Source organism: Mus caroli, chromosome 8, assembly GCF_900094665.2.
Source record: "Mus caroli chromosome 8, CAROLI_EIJ_v1.1, whole genome shotgun sequence".
In the NCBI taxonomy this organism is placed as follows: domain Eukaryota; kingdom Metazoa; phylum Chordata; class Mammalia; order Rodentia; family Muridae; genus Mus; species Mus caroli.
Window position 1 is genome coordinate 70,910,808 of NC_034577.1, and position 17,789 is coordinate 70,928,596.

Consider the following 17,789-nt stretch of genomic DNA (forward strand, 5'->3'; position numbering starts at 1 on the left):
CTCCCTCCCTCCCTCCCTCCCTCTCTCTCTGTGTTGAATCTGCAGTCATAAAGTCTTGTATACCCTCACTGAATGGAAGAATTCATGCCTGTATACCCTTCCCTTCTCGGGCATGGAGAATTTCCCAATTTGTTTTAGGTTTCTGAGCCGCTGGTTTTATTTGTGGTACGAGGAATGCATTTAATTTTATCGTTTTCTAACTGTTTAACCAGCCACCTTAAATGCCACTGATTAGGGAGTCCATCGTTGTTCTGGGGACTGGGGGGATCTTTCTCACAACGTCCTATGTATGTTCTGCCAATTTATCAGACGTTTCCTTCTGCTCTGCTCTGTGGCCCTGCCATCATTTCATTTCTTGGGTTTTTGATTGTTTATTTATTTTCACATTTTATTAAGAAAAGGAGAGAGCACCTGCATGTTTGGCCTGGCTGCTCTGGTTGTCTGGTGGAGGCTGCCTGCCTCTGTGATCAGAGTGCTGGGATTAAGTGTGTACCACCACCAGGGATTTCAATGACACCCAGCTCCTGTTGGTTTTTCTTCTTGGTGTTCAGGGTGCATGCTTCTCTTTCCAAATGGCTTTAGTTACGTCTCTGCCTACCTTTTGGAAACAAAAAAGTTCTTGATGCTTTATTGAGAGGCCATTCCATTCACAAGTGCACAGGAAAGTATCTTGGAGCTGAAGTGCCTTCTTTACAACAAGGAAGAGCTGGGCAGGAGATGGAAGCAGGAGGATGGATACTCAGTGCAAAGCTAGTTTTAGCTGCAAAATGAGTTCGAGGCCAGTCTGGGCAACTTAGCGAAACTGTTCAAAATAAGAACTAAAGAGAAGCTCAGTAGTTAGGAGCATGCACCATTCTTCCAGTTTCCAGCAACCACATGGACTCTGAGGGCACCTGCATGCATGTGTAGTTAAAATGAAGAAAGGCCATTGGGTATAGCTCAGTGGTGCAGTCCCTGCCTAGCCCAGGTTCATCCCCAGTTCTGGAAAAGCAAAAGCACGGGACAGTCAGCTCAAGTCCATGGTGGCGCTGTGATCTGCAGACACTGCCTATATTAGTTTCCCAGAACAGCTGTAATAAAATACCAAAGAGAGGTGTCTGTAGTAACAGAAATTCATTTTCCTGTGATCATGGAGACCAACGTCCATGATGAAGGGTTCTCCCCAGGCCTCTGTTCTCAGCTCCTGGTGGCCTACTATCCTGGTGCATCTCTGCATAGCTTAACCCATCTTACAAGGATGCTAGGGCCTCCCACAGTGCCCTCATCTTACTTTATCTTTTTCTTAAAGGCCCTGTCTCTAAAACCCACATTCCATGGTACTTGGGGTTCGGGTCACAACATGAATTTAGGGACACACATGCAGTATCTTCCAAGTTCCCAAGCACCTCAAACTTGCTACTTACGGACAGCATGCTCGGTTTGGAACTGTTCTAGATGCTGTTTTCTATAAGATACTTTGGAGAAGCCAGAGTCCAAATTTGCTTTCTAAACGTTATCAGAATCTGTTCTTTTTGCCCTTGGGCCCTGAGGTTTATCCTTGGATGTGAAGCTTAATGGTTGGTTTTACTAAAGCTTCGTCTCTAAGATAACCAGGTTGTGTGTTCAGAGAACTCTGGTAACGAACGCCCAGGCCTGGTTGAGCTCTGTGCTCTTCCAGAAAAGGGGGCCTGGACGAGTGGAGCCTTTCGCATGTACCTGACAACCACCTGAAGCCTGTGTGTGTGTCTATGTGTGTGTCTATGTGTGTGAGTGTGATTATGTGTGCATGTATGAGCATGTGTGTTTGTCTATGTAAGTGTGTGTTTATGTATGTATGTGTGCATGTGTGTGTGCCACCTAGGGAAATCTGCTGTTGGATGCTGGGGTCCTCAGGCTAGTGCCGGAAGCACTTTACCAACTAAGCTATTTCACTCTCTGCCACATCTTTATTTAAATGTTTTAAGATTCTTTATTTTAGCCTTTATTTAATTTTGTGTGTATATGTGCGAGTCTGTGTACACATCTGTACATGTACATGATGCCGGTGCCCTCTGTAATCAGACGTATTAAGCCTCCTGAAGCTGGAGTTGCAGGTTGTTGTGAGGTGTCCAATGTGGATTCTGGGAATTGAACTTGGCAGTTTGTACTCTTAACCACTGAGTCATCTCTCCAGCTCTCTAAGAATTTAAAAGTAGGATGCGCTCTCTTTCCATCTTTTCCTGACCTTTCGGGAGGGAGAAGTTAGAATTCTTCCTTTCCCTGCTACTGTTAACTCTGCTTTTCAACTCTGCATCTCCTTCCGTGAAAAAGTAAAATCCCTTTTCCGGCTAATAGGACAACCAAACCGAGACTGAAACTGCAGGATGCTGCAGTCCAAGGAGATGTTTATGATTCTTCTACTGGGCTCTGCTTTACTACGTTGCCAAGGCGCATGGGAAAGAAATGACCAAGAACGGCTAAAATTATACAGCAGAGTGCACAGCACCCTCACATCCCAGATGGGAGCTTTGTCCAGAGTCTCAAGCGTGGCTTGAAATGGTCAGTGACAATGTGTTCTCATCTAAACCTGGCAAGTCTTCAACTGTGCTCTGACCCTCCAAACGTTCTCCAAAAGGCAGCTTGTTTCTGCTTTAACACACAGAGAGCTCTGGAGATGAGGTTGCCAGTCCCTTTGCTGTGTTTCTCCATGAAGACAGAATGGCAATCAGGCTACTAAATGCTTCCTGCCTGGTTCTGCAGGGTGAGAGGAGGTCCCTGGTTAAGGGACCTCAGCAGGACAACCACCTCGACTCTGAGCAAATCACCCAACGTGTTGGGATTTCACTCTGGCTTTCCTCAGGCAGCTCTGCCCTAAATCCTGTTTGTCTTCTGCAATAACTTTGTGTACACCTAATGCTAGCACTGCAGTGTGCAAAGCTCTGTTCAGGCGAGACCTCAGGACATCTCACTGGGGTTCTCTGAGAGCAGCCAGTCTTACAGTAACACCTTTACCAAAAGGGCAAGTCGCCTCAGCAGCCACTTAAGACAGATGTCCCTGGTAAGAGTGTACTGGGTGACCTTGTGAGCAGAAATCATCCATGTAAAGAGGTGTGTGTGTGGTGGTGTGGGGGGGGGGAGGGAGGTAAGACGGCTTTCAAGGTAATAGTATGTTTGTTTATAAAACTAAATCCCTTACTTCAAGATATGCCTCGGAAACCGAAGAAATGGTTCTCCGAATCTTAACCAAGGTTAAATTTTAACAGCAATAAACAACAGCTAAAAACCCTTTACCTTTTTGTTTGCTCACTGGTGGTGAGCTGAGGGTGGGCAGGGCTTGAAATATTAGATAAGGCCTCCTGAGTTGTGGTTATAAAAGTCAACTGGAGGACGCAGCTCCACCACAGGGTGTCTCCATGTTGATTCTTACAACTGTAATCTCCAGGGAAGCAGGCTCAGCCTAGCTAAGTAACTCATCCTGAATCTAGCACCTGAAGAAAGAGGGGCCAAGGCTTGAGTGAAAGAATGATCACAGCCACCAGGCTTTACTACTTAGTCCTACAAAACAGAGGAGATTGTGAAAGTCACGGGGTGCATGCGATGGGTGTGTGTGCGCTTGCATGCACGTGTGTGTCTGTGTGTCTGTGTGTGTATGTGTGTGTGTGAGAGAGAGAGAGAGAGAGAGAGAGAGAGAGAGAGAGAGAGAGAGAGAGTGAGTATGTGGTATGTGTGGTTTATATGTACACATGTGTGTAAGAGAAAGAGGGTAGTGGTGGTGGTGGTGTGTGTATATATATGACAGAGATAGAGATAGATAGAGAGAGAGAAGGAGGGCGGGGGTAGAGTGTATGTATGTGTGAGAGAAAGACAGAGACAGACAGACAGACACTAGGTTCTCTTCCTCAATTGTTTGTCACCTTTATTTCTTGAGACAGGCTCTTTCACAAAACCTGTTCAGTGTTTTGGCTAGACTGGCTTGGCCGTCGAGCCCCCATAACTGCCCTGTCTCTTTCCCCCAGAACTGGGATTGCAACCATGGGCCGCCATGCCAGGTTTTTTCCTGTGTGTGCTGAGGACCAGACACAGTAAACCCTTGACTAAGCCGTCTTCCCACCCCCATGCTTAGGTGGTTGGTTGGAGAATCATATTTTCAACAGACTGTTTTACCTAAGGAGGATACTGTAGTGTTTACCTTGTAGGAATGTAGCAATTACTCCGAAGAAGTATACAGTATGTTCATAGAAGAAAAAAATCGCAAATACAATTTGAACACGGGTAGAGAAATGAATTTTATTCAATACTAGTATCAACTTTTTTTTTTTTTTTTTAAATAAAAGCCAAACATTCAGTTTACTTCAAAAATAGCCTAAATATAACTCAACTTCCTGGCAAATGTGAGCCAGTAATTTCTGGTCCACCACTGATGGTTCCTGAGAAATGCATTTCTGTGAGACTTTGCCACATATGCTGGCTATGACTGCAGCCTGGACTGAGGTCCCTCTTCTGACCTGTCTCTGGGGGAAGCCCTCCCTTCCCACCTGGCTACCCTGGGCTTCTGTGGTCTCTGTCTCCTTGTCTCTCATAGACGCCCTCCCTGCTCCCTGTCCACGCAAGCAGGAACGCCTCCTTCCTGTGCTCCATGGTGGCTGTAAAAGGCTTTACTATGGTAACGGCTATGTTTTAGCTCTCACCTGACTTCCTCATCTGGTAGAGTGTCATGCCCTTGAGGGTGGAACTGTTGTTGTTCCTTCTTTTGTATTGCCCAGAGTCTGACATACAAAAAAGTCCTTCATGTGTTTTCAATTAATACACTTGAGAGTTATATTATAGTTCCTGCCCTGTTTAGTATAGTATAGAGCAGTCTTTCCAAAGTCTGCTCCTGACTTAACAGCAGATTGTGAACATTATCCCTGTGACGTCAACCAGAACCCGGACCCTTGGGTGGACTCAGCCTGGGTCACTGAGCTTTGGGTATAGGACATGGGTTTCTTGTTCCATGTCTCTAGCTATGGAAACCAAACCTCAAATTTCTCACTTGTGTCAAATACCTAGCAATGACTCCTGGCATTTCTAAGACCCCATACAGTGGCAGCTCTGAGTCTTAGGTAAAATACAGACTCAAACCAGTATGCTACGGGAACAGCCAGGTTGGCCTTAGACTGCTCACAATAAAGCAGTGTCTAGGGGCCGGAGAAACCAAGTAAAGATGCTTGTTGCTAAGCCTGAGGACCTGTTTGGTTCCTGGACTCCAAATAGTAGAAGGAAAAGAATGGGCTCCTGCCAGTTACTCTCAGACCGCCACACACACTGACAAATGTGCAAAACAAACAAACAAACACAACACAACACAACAAAATAAAACAGTTGTTTCTTTGGCCAAGCTGCATGGTGTCATGGAAAAAACATGTGTTGTCACTCAAGGCGGCCCAGGGTCCCCACTGCATGAACTTAGGCAGCACACGCTCTTGCTGGGACTTCCACGCTGGTGTCCCCATCAGCCGATCCCACCCCCGCTTTTTCTCTTTGCCCAGTTTCCTTTCCTTTGCTAAACATTTATTTGCTTCACTTCCACAGAGGGAAGCATGAGGTTCTAAGAGAGTACAGAAGTCTTCTAGGGTAGAGGATAACCTCAGAGTATAAGCTAAAATTATCACACCAGGAGTTAAAAACAAAAACCACTGTTGGCAATGCATGAGAGAACAATACTGCTTTAGCTTTCCAACCATAGGGTTTTGTTTAACTCTTCAATAGACAAGAAACAGGAGAGATTCTTAAAACCTTCTTTCCTTTCAATCGTAGAGCTGGAACAACGGTACTTCCCTGAGACAGACGTCACTTACACATGCTGATGGCTGTATCAAGTGTTAGAGTCACGCTCTAATACCTTATCCTAAGTCATGCCTGCCCAATGAAGAATCGGAGGTGCTGGAGCACTGGCTTGGCAGGTTAAGAGTGTATTCAAGCGGGCCTTACAAAGGACTGGAGTTTGGCTCCCAACACCCACATCCGGCGGCTCATCCAGAGGGGATCCCATGCATCTGGCCTACAAGAAATCTGCACTCACGTGCACATACGCACATGCAGACAGACATCACACAGGACATTAAAACTGATGGGAATGCATCTTAAGATAAAGTGGAAATGGAGATGCAGAAGACTGAGTGAGTAACTTACCTAAGACGTGAGCTCACCTATGGTTAGATAGCTAATGTCTAGTGGGATCAGGGTTCGAGCTGGACCACCGCGGTCTTAAGGAAGTTTCTGAGCAGTTGGCTCAGGTACCTAACAATCCACTGCTCTGTCGACAATGACCTCCAAGCCGCCTTGTTTAACTAACAATCATAGTTCAATTAATCGTGTTTAGCTTATTCTGAGTTCAAAGTGGATCCCAACAAATATGTTCTGTCAAGCGAGACTCTGGTTTTCTAAGGTTGATCACTGCTGGATGGGAAATAAATGTAAACAGAACTTCCTAAACACACAGGGCACGGGCTCGGGTGCTCCCGTCAGGGCATGGCACAGATGCTCCCAACTCAGCCCAGGCCACAGGCAGGCTGCCATGTGCATCTTAGGACACATGCCCTAATACTTATACTTCTGGATGTCTGGCTCCTCTGTTAAGGAGAAAACCAACTGCTCCCTGGTTCTTGGGAAGCAGGGGATTTGAACTTGGATCCTAGATCTCCAGTTTCAAGCTGTACATTACTCTGGCTCTACATCTCCCCAGCCCTTGGCACCTGCTTCTTAGGTCAGAAGTGAGTGAGAATGCATGTGTGGCAGTAAATATGGAGCCCAGGACAAACACTGGCTGCCGTGATTCACCGTCACCATTTTAATGTAGTGACTGCCACAGGTTTTCTGGAACTAATCGCTTTGTGAAGACTTGCTTCCTTTGCAGGTTTCATTTTACTCTATGGGAGATATGGAGGAAAGCAGCGACCTTCTTTATCTTGTAGATCACATCATTTTCAAGTATGCACTAGTATGGAGGTCTCTTCATACGCTGTGACTATTATGATCTTCACAACAACCTTGGACAGATGGACCATCGCAACCATCAGCTTCCCCCGCAGGTCTGTAAGTGGCTCAGGGCCAAACTGCCCAAGGCGGGTGAAGCCTAGCCCCATTGTCCCCATCAGGATCTCACAGCATTACTGAAGGAAACTGGTATCTTCCTCACATGGCCTTTCCTGTCCTGAATTCCTAAGGAACCCCACTCTACCAGCCCCCTGTGGGCCGAGCCTATCTCACTGGTACTCCATGTGCAGTCTCTGGATGTCTGACCTATCACAAGCGTAGTTTACAGTCTGCTTCTGTTGAAAGGACTTTCTTCATCAGACAGCCTCAGGTTTAAGGCAGTCTCTCTGTCCTGCTGCTGTGTCCTGCCTGATTCCCCTTGCTTTCCTATTCCTGGGATTACAGGTGTGGGCCACTACATCTGGCATTAAAGAAGAAACAGAACAAAGCGCCCTGTGTGTTTCAGCTGCAGAAACAATAAGAAAGACCCTACCTCAAAAATGTGGTGCAAGGAGGAAGCCAACTCCCGAGCCGTCATCCTCTGGCCTCTGCGTGGGTACAGCAGCATGTGCTGACTCTGTGCCCCTCTACAACATAAGAGAACCCTTCACATCCTCTTCTTAGGCTTGGGGATGGCTCTGTTGGTAAAGTGCTTAGCTTGCAAGCATGAAGAACTTATTCCAACTCCAGAATTCATCCAGGCACAATGACTCACACTTAAAATTCCCCAGGCTCCCAAACTGGGTAGGTAGGCAAAGACAGAAGTAGCCCTGAAACTCTCAGGCCAAGAGAGTCAAGCCTGGTGACCATAAACCTTGGTGAAAGGCTCTGTTGCAAAGAAGTGGACTGTGTTCCTGAGAATGACAACCAAGACTGGCTGACCTCCAAATGCACACATCCACATAAAAAGAGATCTCTGAGATAGTGGCCATACACGGACATCTCTGCACTGCACCACAGCCAGGGTTAGTAGGAACAGTGTGCAGGTGTCTCAAGTAAGGAAGTCTTGCCGGTGCTATTCCGAGGTTTATGAGCTAAGTTCATCCTCATCCACACCTGTCACTGAATTTAGCATATGCTGCTATAATTATATGCCAGTCTTCTGGTGGGCATAGTTCCTGTAGACTCCTGTGTTTATTATAAATGTAAGAAGGAAGAGAAATGTAGATGTCCTGGAACACAGCACATGCTGCCTTGTTTTCATTTCTTTTGTTAGTATAGTTAATTTATCTCCAATCTTCAAAATCTTTGTTATGAACACATCTTGGTCTCTAACTTACAACCTTAAAGCCTTCAGATAACGCCAATACTGGCCCCCCACCCAGCAAGCTTGGCTGTTGCCCAGATGCAGAGAGATTTAACTCTGAGTCAAAATACTCCAAGTTGGAAATGGACTCTTGCCTAACCTACCTAACCCTAAAGCTCCCCTCACCTGGGCGGCACCCTGCGGTTTCCTGGTTAGCTGGTGTGTGACTGCTGCCCACTGCAGCCTCCACCCTGGGGTTTCAATAGCTGGCGTGTGACTGGAACTGCCACCCACCGCTGCCCCCACCATTGCCAGCACTGGGGTAGCACATCTTGAGCCCAGGAAAGAATCAAAATCAGGCTCCATTGTGACTAAATGGAGGCAGTTCTGCACCATCCGACAGGGTCCCTGGCTGTCTGAGGGCAGAGCACTGGGTGACTGAGTTGTGAGACCAACTGACACTTATCCACAGAACGCTATTTCAGTTGAGATCATTACAGTTTCATATACAGCTTTATGCCACCAACAGAGTCTATTGTCAGAACTGTTAAATGTAGAACATCTCCAGCATCCTCAGGACCCACACAGCTCGCCTCTTTCCTCAGTATCTCCTTCCCCTGCCCTGTTCCTGCTGGGCAATAATGAACCTTTCTTCAGTTCTATAACATTTAAAACATTTTCTTCCAGGATGAACAGAATGGCTGGAGCTGAAGCCCATATTCAGCCAACAGGGAAGGAAGATTTTCAGTGTATTTCAATTTTAAGCAGCCAGCAGCAACTAGGCTGCCAACTAAGCTAAGATTTCCATTTCCATTGTTAATGGAAATCTCAAACTTTATTTGTTTAGGGGACAGTGTCTTATGAAACAAAGTCTGGCGTGTGGCCCCAAACAATCTTTCTCCTCAGCCCCCTGAGTGTTGGGATTATAGGAATGTACTGGCACACTTGACAAAAATCTCAGAATTTTAAACCTGAGTTTGATAAGGGCTTCCATGGTGAAGTTCAAAGTGCAAAAATATTTTTTATGAACATGACACAGAGAGAGAGAGAAACAGAGAGAGAGAGAGAGAGAGAGAGACAGAGACAGAGACAGAGAGAGACAGAGAGAGACAGAGAGAGACAGAGAGAGACAGAGAGAGAGAGTCAGTGGACAGGACAGGAAACCCCCATTAAGGCACTTTGGGAGCAGTGGACAGCAGCTGAATGGTCCTCTCAATGCCACAATTAGGTGACTTACTCAGCCTTGGTCAGCATTTACTTTGGGAAAAGAAAAAGAGAAGCAATATTTAATCCAACCACTAATAAGCAGCCTCCACTCTGAAGGCTAGTAAAGTCCAAGCAAACAGTTGGACTGCGACGTCAGCAGCTGGGTCATAGTGTCGGGAGCTCTGAGAACTGCTTCCTGCAAGTGTCTACACGCGTGCGAGGTGGCGGGGGAGGAAGGGACTCCAAAGGCCTTCTGGAGAGACGCATGTTTCAATGGTGGCCAGGGCATGACCATTCCACAGAAGGAAGCATCTCTGGGGCTCCGGTGAGCACAAGAGGCAACGTTTCCCAGAGTGCTGGGGTGTGTAACAAGATGGCACGGCCCAGGTTAAAGAAAAACTGTAATGACTTAAACTGATGACATTGCTTTGGGGCAAAGAAATAGAAAATGAAGATACTCAAATGAGCAATGACAAAATCTGCCTGACCAGATTTTGAAGAGAAATCAATTGTTTCTCAGAAGTCAATCAATCAATTGACTATCTGAAGGAAAGATTTAGAACGAGCAAGTATCAGAACAAGAAAGGCCCCAAATGCTCAATGCCGTAAAGACCAACTCACCTGCACCTTACGGATGGGAGAACCTAGAAGGGCTGTGGGGCTTGACTAGCCTGGCACCTAACCAGCGGTTCAGTGACCTTAGCATGAATCTCAACCCTGAGTGCCAGCAGTGCACAGCTGTCATGTGATCACATACATGCACTCTACGGGGGCACAACACCACTTCACACTATGAAAACTGAAAGGAAACCCCTGGTCTATTTAAATCAAATACATCTTTTCCTTACCCTCAAGGGGTTTCCAGAAGTGCCCTGTGAGTGGCTGGCAACATTCTTGGCTGAAGAAGAGAAAGGATAGGAAACCCAGACTCATACTTGGCCAGCCTTCCACCTCCTCATCAACCCTTTATGTTAGAGCAAGTTACTAAGTAACTAGAGTTGGCCAGAAATAGTTTCCCTTTTTAATCTTAACACCAGGAAGGAAAGGACCTGAGAGGAAGATGGTTTTCAAAGGCTGCAGACAAATGGAAAACCCACCTCTAGAAAGACAGATGTCCATATGAATAAGATAGTCACAGCGTATTCAGTGACCAACAATGATCAGTGTCACTGTGAGACACCAGCACAGTGCCCACCTAACACTTTGTTTACTCACGGAGCTCAGCTGAACAGTACTGGCTGTGAAGTTTATTATGAAGAAGCTCGGGTTGCTATGGGAAAAGCATAATCTCTCTGGGGCACAAAAACAGCAGAATTAAAGAAGAGTCCCACCTAAACAGACCTCTGCAAGATTAGATATGGAAGAGAAAGAGAAGCGAGCTGGCCCAGGAGGGAGGAGGAAGGAGTTATGAACAGGTGGAAAGGCACCGAGTGCCCACATAGAACACAAGTACACAGCCATGAAGAAAGTGGGAAAGAAGTGGGAAAGGAGGCAGAAGCCAGAACCCACAGGGCGCTACTAAAGAGCAAAGGGAAAGAGGTCCTTTCGATCATGGCCACTTCTCAGTGGACCTCAGCTGCAGGGGCTACACAGTTGTCGTAAGCAGTTTACATACGGGGCGGGGGATGCAGCAGAGCAGGACAAAATGTTGGCTAGCTGGCACCATGAGTGAGAGTGGGGTGTTCTTAACAATCCCTTAGGTGTGAGAGCACTTCCCGTGCCCAAACCCCTCTGCTTTCCAGATGTCTGACACGGAAGTCTCTTGACTCAGAGGCTCCTTTTCCTTACTTACCTGACATTAAAAGTTTCCCTGTGGGCCATGACCACCGAAACACATGTACCCAGAATCTAATTTGTATATAATATCTGCACGATACTTTTTACTCGCCGAGAATCCCATCTCCATTTCGGTTTCTGGCTAAAAGAAAACCATGTGTCTGTATCTGAGATGTTCCTAAAAATAAACCAAAACAAAACCCCACATCCCATCTGGTTTGACAAAGAGTAAAGAATTGCAGAGCTAATAAGAACCCAGCAAGGCCAGGGAAAGGAGAAAATGTAGTCCTAGCCCAGAACAGCAGTGCCATTTTCAAAGGGTCCAATAAGAAAGGCACCTGGGAAGAAAGCCAGAAGGTATGTAAGAAGGGTATGGAAAACACTTAAGAGAGCTAGGTAATACTATGTGATGGGCCTAATGTTATCCGTCCTTCTCAAATGAAATTCCAGCAGAGGAGAAGGCCCGTCATAGCACTAGACAAGGTAATCCTAAAAACATACGTTCTAGAAGCACGCAACACCCTATGGATTGAACACAACAATCAGTTCCAGGAAAATCTAATGTCATTGTAGAATATTTTAAAATACACAAAGTGATATGTGTTCCTATGGATCGTTGTGTTAATATAAAATATGCACGGAGATAAATGTGCGATTCCGAATGGCGGTGACTAACAGGGTACACTATCACACCTCGTTTAACCTTATATGCTCTCTTTCCTTAAACTAGGTGGTGGACACAAAAGTGCTTGCCAATTATTCCTGGCCTTTACTTTCTCGTGACTTAAATACTGCACAAAAATACAAAATGCCTTAAGAGAGAAACACGTCACTGTAGGTCTGCACTCACTGAAACAACTCCTCTTTCCCTGGCGTCTGAAGTTCCTGTAAGAGAAGGAGATGACCTGGCCATCCCAGGAGCAGGAACAGGGAGGGGAGCCACATAATTTTGATGCCATAAACCACCAGTTAAGTGAGGAAGTCCATTCACACAATCCTTCTGCGGATGACAGCGAAGCATCTCAAGGCTTCGATACAGAACCACGTGCCAGTTGATCCACCTGTCCAGTGTAGACTCAAACTCAGGGGCAAAACTATATAAATTAAAGATGTAGAGGTTTGTATCCACGGGAGACTGGTACCACATAGGCACTCCCTCTCATACCCTCAAGTCCCTTGTGTAATGTGGAAACTGTATCATCTGCCCTACATGTCAAATCACCCCCAAATCACTTACGATGCCTGACATGGTATGAATGCCATGAAGATGGTCACTTGGTTGTTCAGAGAGTAAGAGGGGCTCTGTCCTCCTCTGTCTGCAATGGCTCCTGATCAAGACAACTGAACAGCTGTGCAGCACCCAGCCTCATCATCGGAAGACCCCAATCTCCTTCCAGTATAATGGGGCTGATTTACTCCCAAGACTCTGAGAATGGAGCCCATTGCTGAGGTGACGCTGTGTGGTCAAAGAGCTGGGCTCACCAGTGCAAGCCAGCCTATATGAGGACTGACAGCACCAAGAGCTTGCAGGTCACCCTCCAGCAGCACCAGGCCCAAGTACTGCCCTGATCTCTACAAGGTGGCTGTCCAACCTCCTTAGAAGCCTGTGGTAGAAGAGGAAGCCCAGCTGAGCCCTGAGTTCTGAGCCCTGAGTTCTGAGCCCTAGAAGCAATGGAGTGCACTGACTTTTTCAACCACCAAAACTGAAAGAGAAAGTACCAGGAAGGGTTAGCTTACTCAATACAGACAGAGTTCCTCTGCTGATCATTTTTAACTGTAGCTGATTCTGTATATGAGTTCGGAATCCTGACCATACAACTTTCACCATACCCCAGTGCCATATCTGACATGACAGAGATTCTTGTAACGCAAACAGCATCAAATCCTTGCACAGAACAGAGCTGCAGGGAACACACCGCAGCACACTTCCACACGGATGACAAAAGGCATTGCCGGGAGACATGACCTGGCTCTGGTCACGGCTGCACCTTGCTCCCCCACCCCCACCCCACCGTGATACCCTTCCTGTGAGCACAGGGCAAGCACCTATGCTTCTGGTGTCTTCTCTTGATGCACTGCAAGCTAAACTTGCAGAGAGAAATGCAAAACCAATGTGCACCATTCAAAGCAAATTCACACACAAAATCCAATTTTCAGAACCTGTTCCTAAGGAAGAATTTTCAGAACCTGTTCCCTTCTCTCACTTAGAGAGAAGGGAGCTTATGCATGCACGAAATACTCAGGGCTGTTAAAATTTGGGCCTGGAAAGCACTCCTAAAATGTTCAAGTGCTGAAGGCTTGTCCCCAAAGCCTCATGAGTAATATCCCAGGCACTGAGGGGGAGAGTGGGGTTCAAGCTCCTTCCTCTTTAGAATGAGCTCTGCTCCACCACTCATTCCACCCCAGGATGTCAGAGAGTACAGGCCTGATGGGACCAAGGACTGAAGCCTTCAAACTCATGACCAAGATGAAGCTTTTCTCTCAACACAGTGATTGCTACAGGTGCTTGTTACAGCGAGGGAAGGCTGACGGACATCTGAGCATGCCTGCGTTCTTTCTCTTTTGCACACACAGGTACAAATACATACAGAATCCCCCCCCCCCCCAGATATTTTGGAATTACAACCCCAAACAGAAAGGTGCTTTTGTTTTGATCTCAGTGGGACTCAAGGGGCCCACTGGGCGCTCTGTCACTCACCCGGGCTCTCCACTCGCTTATAGTGGTAGGGGTTGATGCAGACCTCCTTCTGCTTGGAACCAAATGGGAACTCACAGCATTCCAGAGGCTTCAGTTCATGGTGGCTCTGGAGGTCGGGCCAGCGCCACACACGGCAATAAATGACATGAGGTAGTCCCTTCCGGTGGGACACCTGCAACCTGCCATCCAGGGAGCGAGGAATGGTGACGCAGTTACTCGGCTGTCCAGGGCAGCTCAGGGCCTTCTCCAGCTCTTCCATGGCCCCTTTCTTCTTCTTCAGTTTCTTCACCAAAGCATCCACAGCTTTCTCTGCCCATTTCTCTTCTTCATCGCCCTGTTTCCACCCAAGGAGTCTCTTCACAGCTGGACTTGTGAATGAAAACAAGCTGGTCACATTCATAGCGACTGGTGTAGTTCTACACGCTCCTCAGACAGGTGAGGTGCCAGCTCCGGGGTGTTGGGCGCAAAGCCAACAGAGGTCTCAGTGTATTTACATAGATTCTCCTTAGCTTCTTGGTGTGCGGTTTGGAAAGGTAGAAAATACTGTTCCTCCTGTTCCAGCGAGGATCCCAGTTAGCGCCTGCAAAAGAAAAGACAAGAAGCTGACTTTAAAATTAGCTCTAACTGTGTCACAATTAGCTAATTAATATGTGTCTGGTACTAACTACCTAAGTCTGTCTCTGTACAGGTAGTCTATGCTTGGCTTACACTGTTCAGCCTCACAATTCAGTGACTTCATTAGAGAGATGCAAGCCCATGCTGAGATCATGAACATTTGTGTTCTATGACGCCAGGAACTGGGCTCCGTTCTCCTAAAATGCATACGTTAAAGGCGTAGTGCCCACTCTGCTCGACTGTATTTGGGCTTGGAGCCTCTGAGGAACTCACTGGGGTTAAATTAGATTATAAGGGTGGGTGGGGCCTTGAGGCAGCAGGATTGGCAGTTTTACAAGAGGAAGAGAAGAGAGTGTTCGCAGCAGCACCCAAGCCCTGGACAAAGGTCATGTGAGGGTTTCGGGCACAAAGATCCACTCACTCGGGCAATTTGCATATCACCACCTCATATGTAAACGAAAGCGACAAGTCTCAACAGATATCAGGCACAAAATTGCAAAGAATCAAAACTCCAGCAACTGACACTCCTGGTGGGAGACTGACGATTAACTGATACCCAAGAGCTGACAGATACAGAAGACTAAAGTGTAAAATTACCAAATTGATATGCAAAACCAACATGTGAAAAAGGAGAAGAAATCTTTGGCGCATAAGCTGCTGAGGGTGGAGGATCCCACTGGTGACTAAAGCGCCTTCCTTCCTTCTAAGCTCAAGTGCCTGAGCTCCATTCTCAGAGTCCACACTCTGAGCACACTCTGCTTGTCACCCCACTCAGAGAGGGCACAGGTGAGTCTCTGAACTCACCTTGCCAGTTGGCAAGCTCAGGTCAGGGAGACTCTGTCCCGATAATGAATAAACAAAACAACCAAGGCGGACAACTCTTGATGTCTGCAACATGTGCACACAACCACGCATAATAAACGGCAGTAAGATCCCTCAGTCTTAGGATAGCTAAGAAATCAACAATAATATTGTTATTGGAAACAACCAGGTTTTAACTATGAGTCAAAGGAGAAACTACAGTAGAGATGAAATATTTTAACTGAATGATTATAAATATATGATATCAAAAATAGTAAGATGTGGCAAGCCATAATCACATGGAAATTTATAGCTAAAGTGCACTTACTGGAAGAGGGGGGAAAAACCAGAAACCTATGTTCTTTGTACCCAACATGGGGAGGTGGACAGTGATTTAAGCTCAAAGAAAAATACAAGCAATCTAGAAATTATTTCTTAAAGTATACTAGAGAAAACTATAAAAATAGAAAAATCACAAATAAGCAGTAACAGGAACAGATTGGGGGAAATCTTCCTGATCCTCACAGATGGTCACCACAGCTAACTGGGATAATCTGCATTTCCATCTTCATTCCTAGAGTAAGTGACCTGTCCGCTCCATCTGTGGAGCGTGGTACCTGGCAGTGGACAGCTTCTCTGTAAATGTCTGATGAGAGACTTGGCTCCAGGAAGAACTTAGACAAAGATGAAGAAAAGATTCTACGTTCCCAAGTCCCTGAAAGAGCAACAGCTTGCCATCAGGCAAGAGAGATCTACTTCTCCTTTCTAGGGAGACACCCACATTTACCAGTTATCCTGACATTTTCATTTAGCAGGGAAGGAGAAAGAAAACAAAGCCTAGCCATTATCAGAAGTCACCCTTGGTTAGCCAGAACCTATTGATACGGAAAATTCACTGTTCAGGAAAACTCCGGGGGTGGGGGGTTGGGGGGGTGGGGGATGTTTTGTTTCAGAACTGTAAAGACTACTCCTTTCTGGGCCTCCAGCAGCCAACTAAAGAGGCCTTGAATTTTCCCAGCCCTTTTCTTTACCCTCACCCAATAGCTAATATTTTTATATGATTATAATATTAACAATTAATATATAATAGCTAATATTTTATATTATAATAATTTTAATATTTTCATAACTGACTTTCAAATAAGAAGGATTATTTATCTCAAAGTTACCTTAGGGTTCTTTTCTGATGAGGGTTTACCATACAAAATGAGTGTGTTGGGGTGCACGGGGTACCTGAGAATCACCACTCTGGATCTTTATTCCTCTCAAAACAGCTACCATGCATACCTGGAACTGAGCTAGACTGGAGGGCAGAGGCAGGGACCAATACCCTGAAAGCTCCCAGGAAGAATGAGGTGAAGACATCCAAGTTAGTCCATGGAGCAGATGGCTAACCCAATGCCAGCCCCACAGGACTGCACGGAGGCCTCCTCAGCGCTCCCTGGCCTCTGGCAGAAGGAATGCTGACACAGTACCAAGGGTAACTAACAGGAAGTGGTGACTGTCGTCAAACAGGCAGAAGCCGGAGTACAGGCTGATGCTTGTGTGTGTCCCATAGTCTTAAATTGTACAGTACAGTATTAGGAGGTGTGGGCTCTGGGAGGGGGTCAGGCATGGCAATAAAGCCCCCACTAAACTCTCCACAGTCCTCTCCCTTCTCGGGTGCAGCAGAAGGATGCTGCACAGCTGGACGCACCCCAACTATCAGTCTCGATCTTGGGGCATCACTGGCTACTCAGGCTTAAGCTTGAATAGATAAAGTCAAACAGTAAAGACAAAAAGGGGCGAAGAATTAACTCCAGGATTTCCAGGAAGTTTTCCAAAGAGGAGCCTGAGCCTGGGAAGGACTGTAGACTTCTGCAGAGACAGAGACAGCATCGAGAGCACTTCCTACAAAAGTGACTTCCATTTTCCTCACTTCAGACATGAGGAAGTAGAACTTAAAGTTAAATGTTGGCTCTACTCGCAAGCCAATCTGCGAGAGGCAGAGCCAAGGTCTAAACCCCTTTTGCCTAAGTCTACTGCACAGACTGTTAAAAGTCCTAACCTGCCTGCTCTCAGACATGGGAGAGGAATCCTAGGGATCAGTTGTGTAGTCACAGAAGCCAAGACCAGAGGGGCAAGACTGGGGAGGGCGGTACAGCATCTTAGCGGGAGGTTGAAGTGAAGCCTGACTGTGTGATTCAGGAACACAGGGAAGGCAGCACAGTACCTTCAAGAAAGTAGGGTTTCTGCAGACACCACACTGGGAACAACGGTGTTTACCTGGGCAGTCATGGTCTGAACGGTGCTCACAATAATTAAACCAAAAAGACCACAAGCCTTGGAATATGAGCATGGCAGCCATAAAAAATACAGACAGGAGATTTCCAGGCGATCTACCTCACACTCCAAAGTGAGCTTTATACACTCGGCCAGACGACGAGAAGGGTTTCCTTCTGTCCCTTTTTGTACTTCCTGCCTTAGTTTATATCA

General features: G+C 46.5%; 1 protein-coding gene across 7 annotated transcripts in view; it reads right to left on the reverse strand.

The window, feature by feature from the left end:
* Positions 1-17,789, reverse strand: part of Smad1 (SMAD family member 1) — a 60,516-nt gene that overhangs the window by 19,567 nt on the left and 23,160 nt on the right. For 5 of the 7 annotated variants that reach the window (XM_021169555.2, XM_029480553.1, XM_021169558.2 and 2 more), the window contains exon 2: positions 13,899-14,478. In XM_021169555.2, the coding sequence (XP_021025214.1) occupies positions 13,899-14,298 (400 nt within the window). In that variant the 5' untranslated portion in view covers positions 14,299-14,478. Of the gene's footprint in view, positions 1-13,898; positions 14,479-14,566; positions 14,587-14,606; positions 14,659-17,789 lie in introns of those variants that run through there. The other 2 variants (XM_021169556.2, XM_021169560.2) reach the window with 2 other exon arrangements.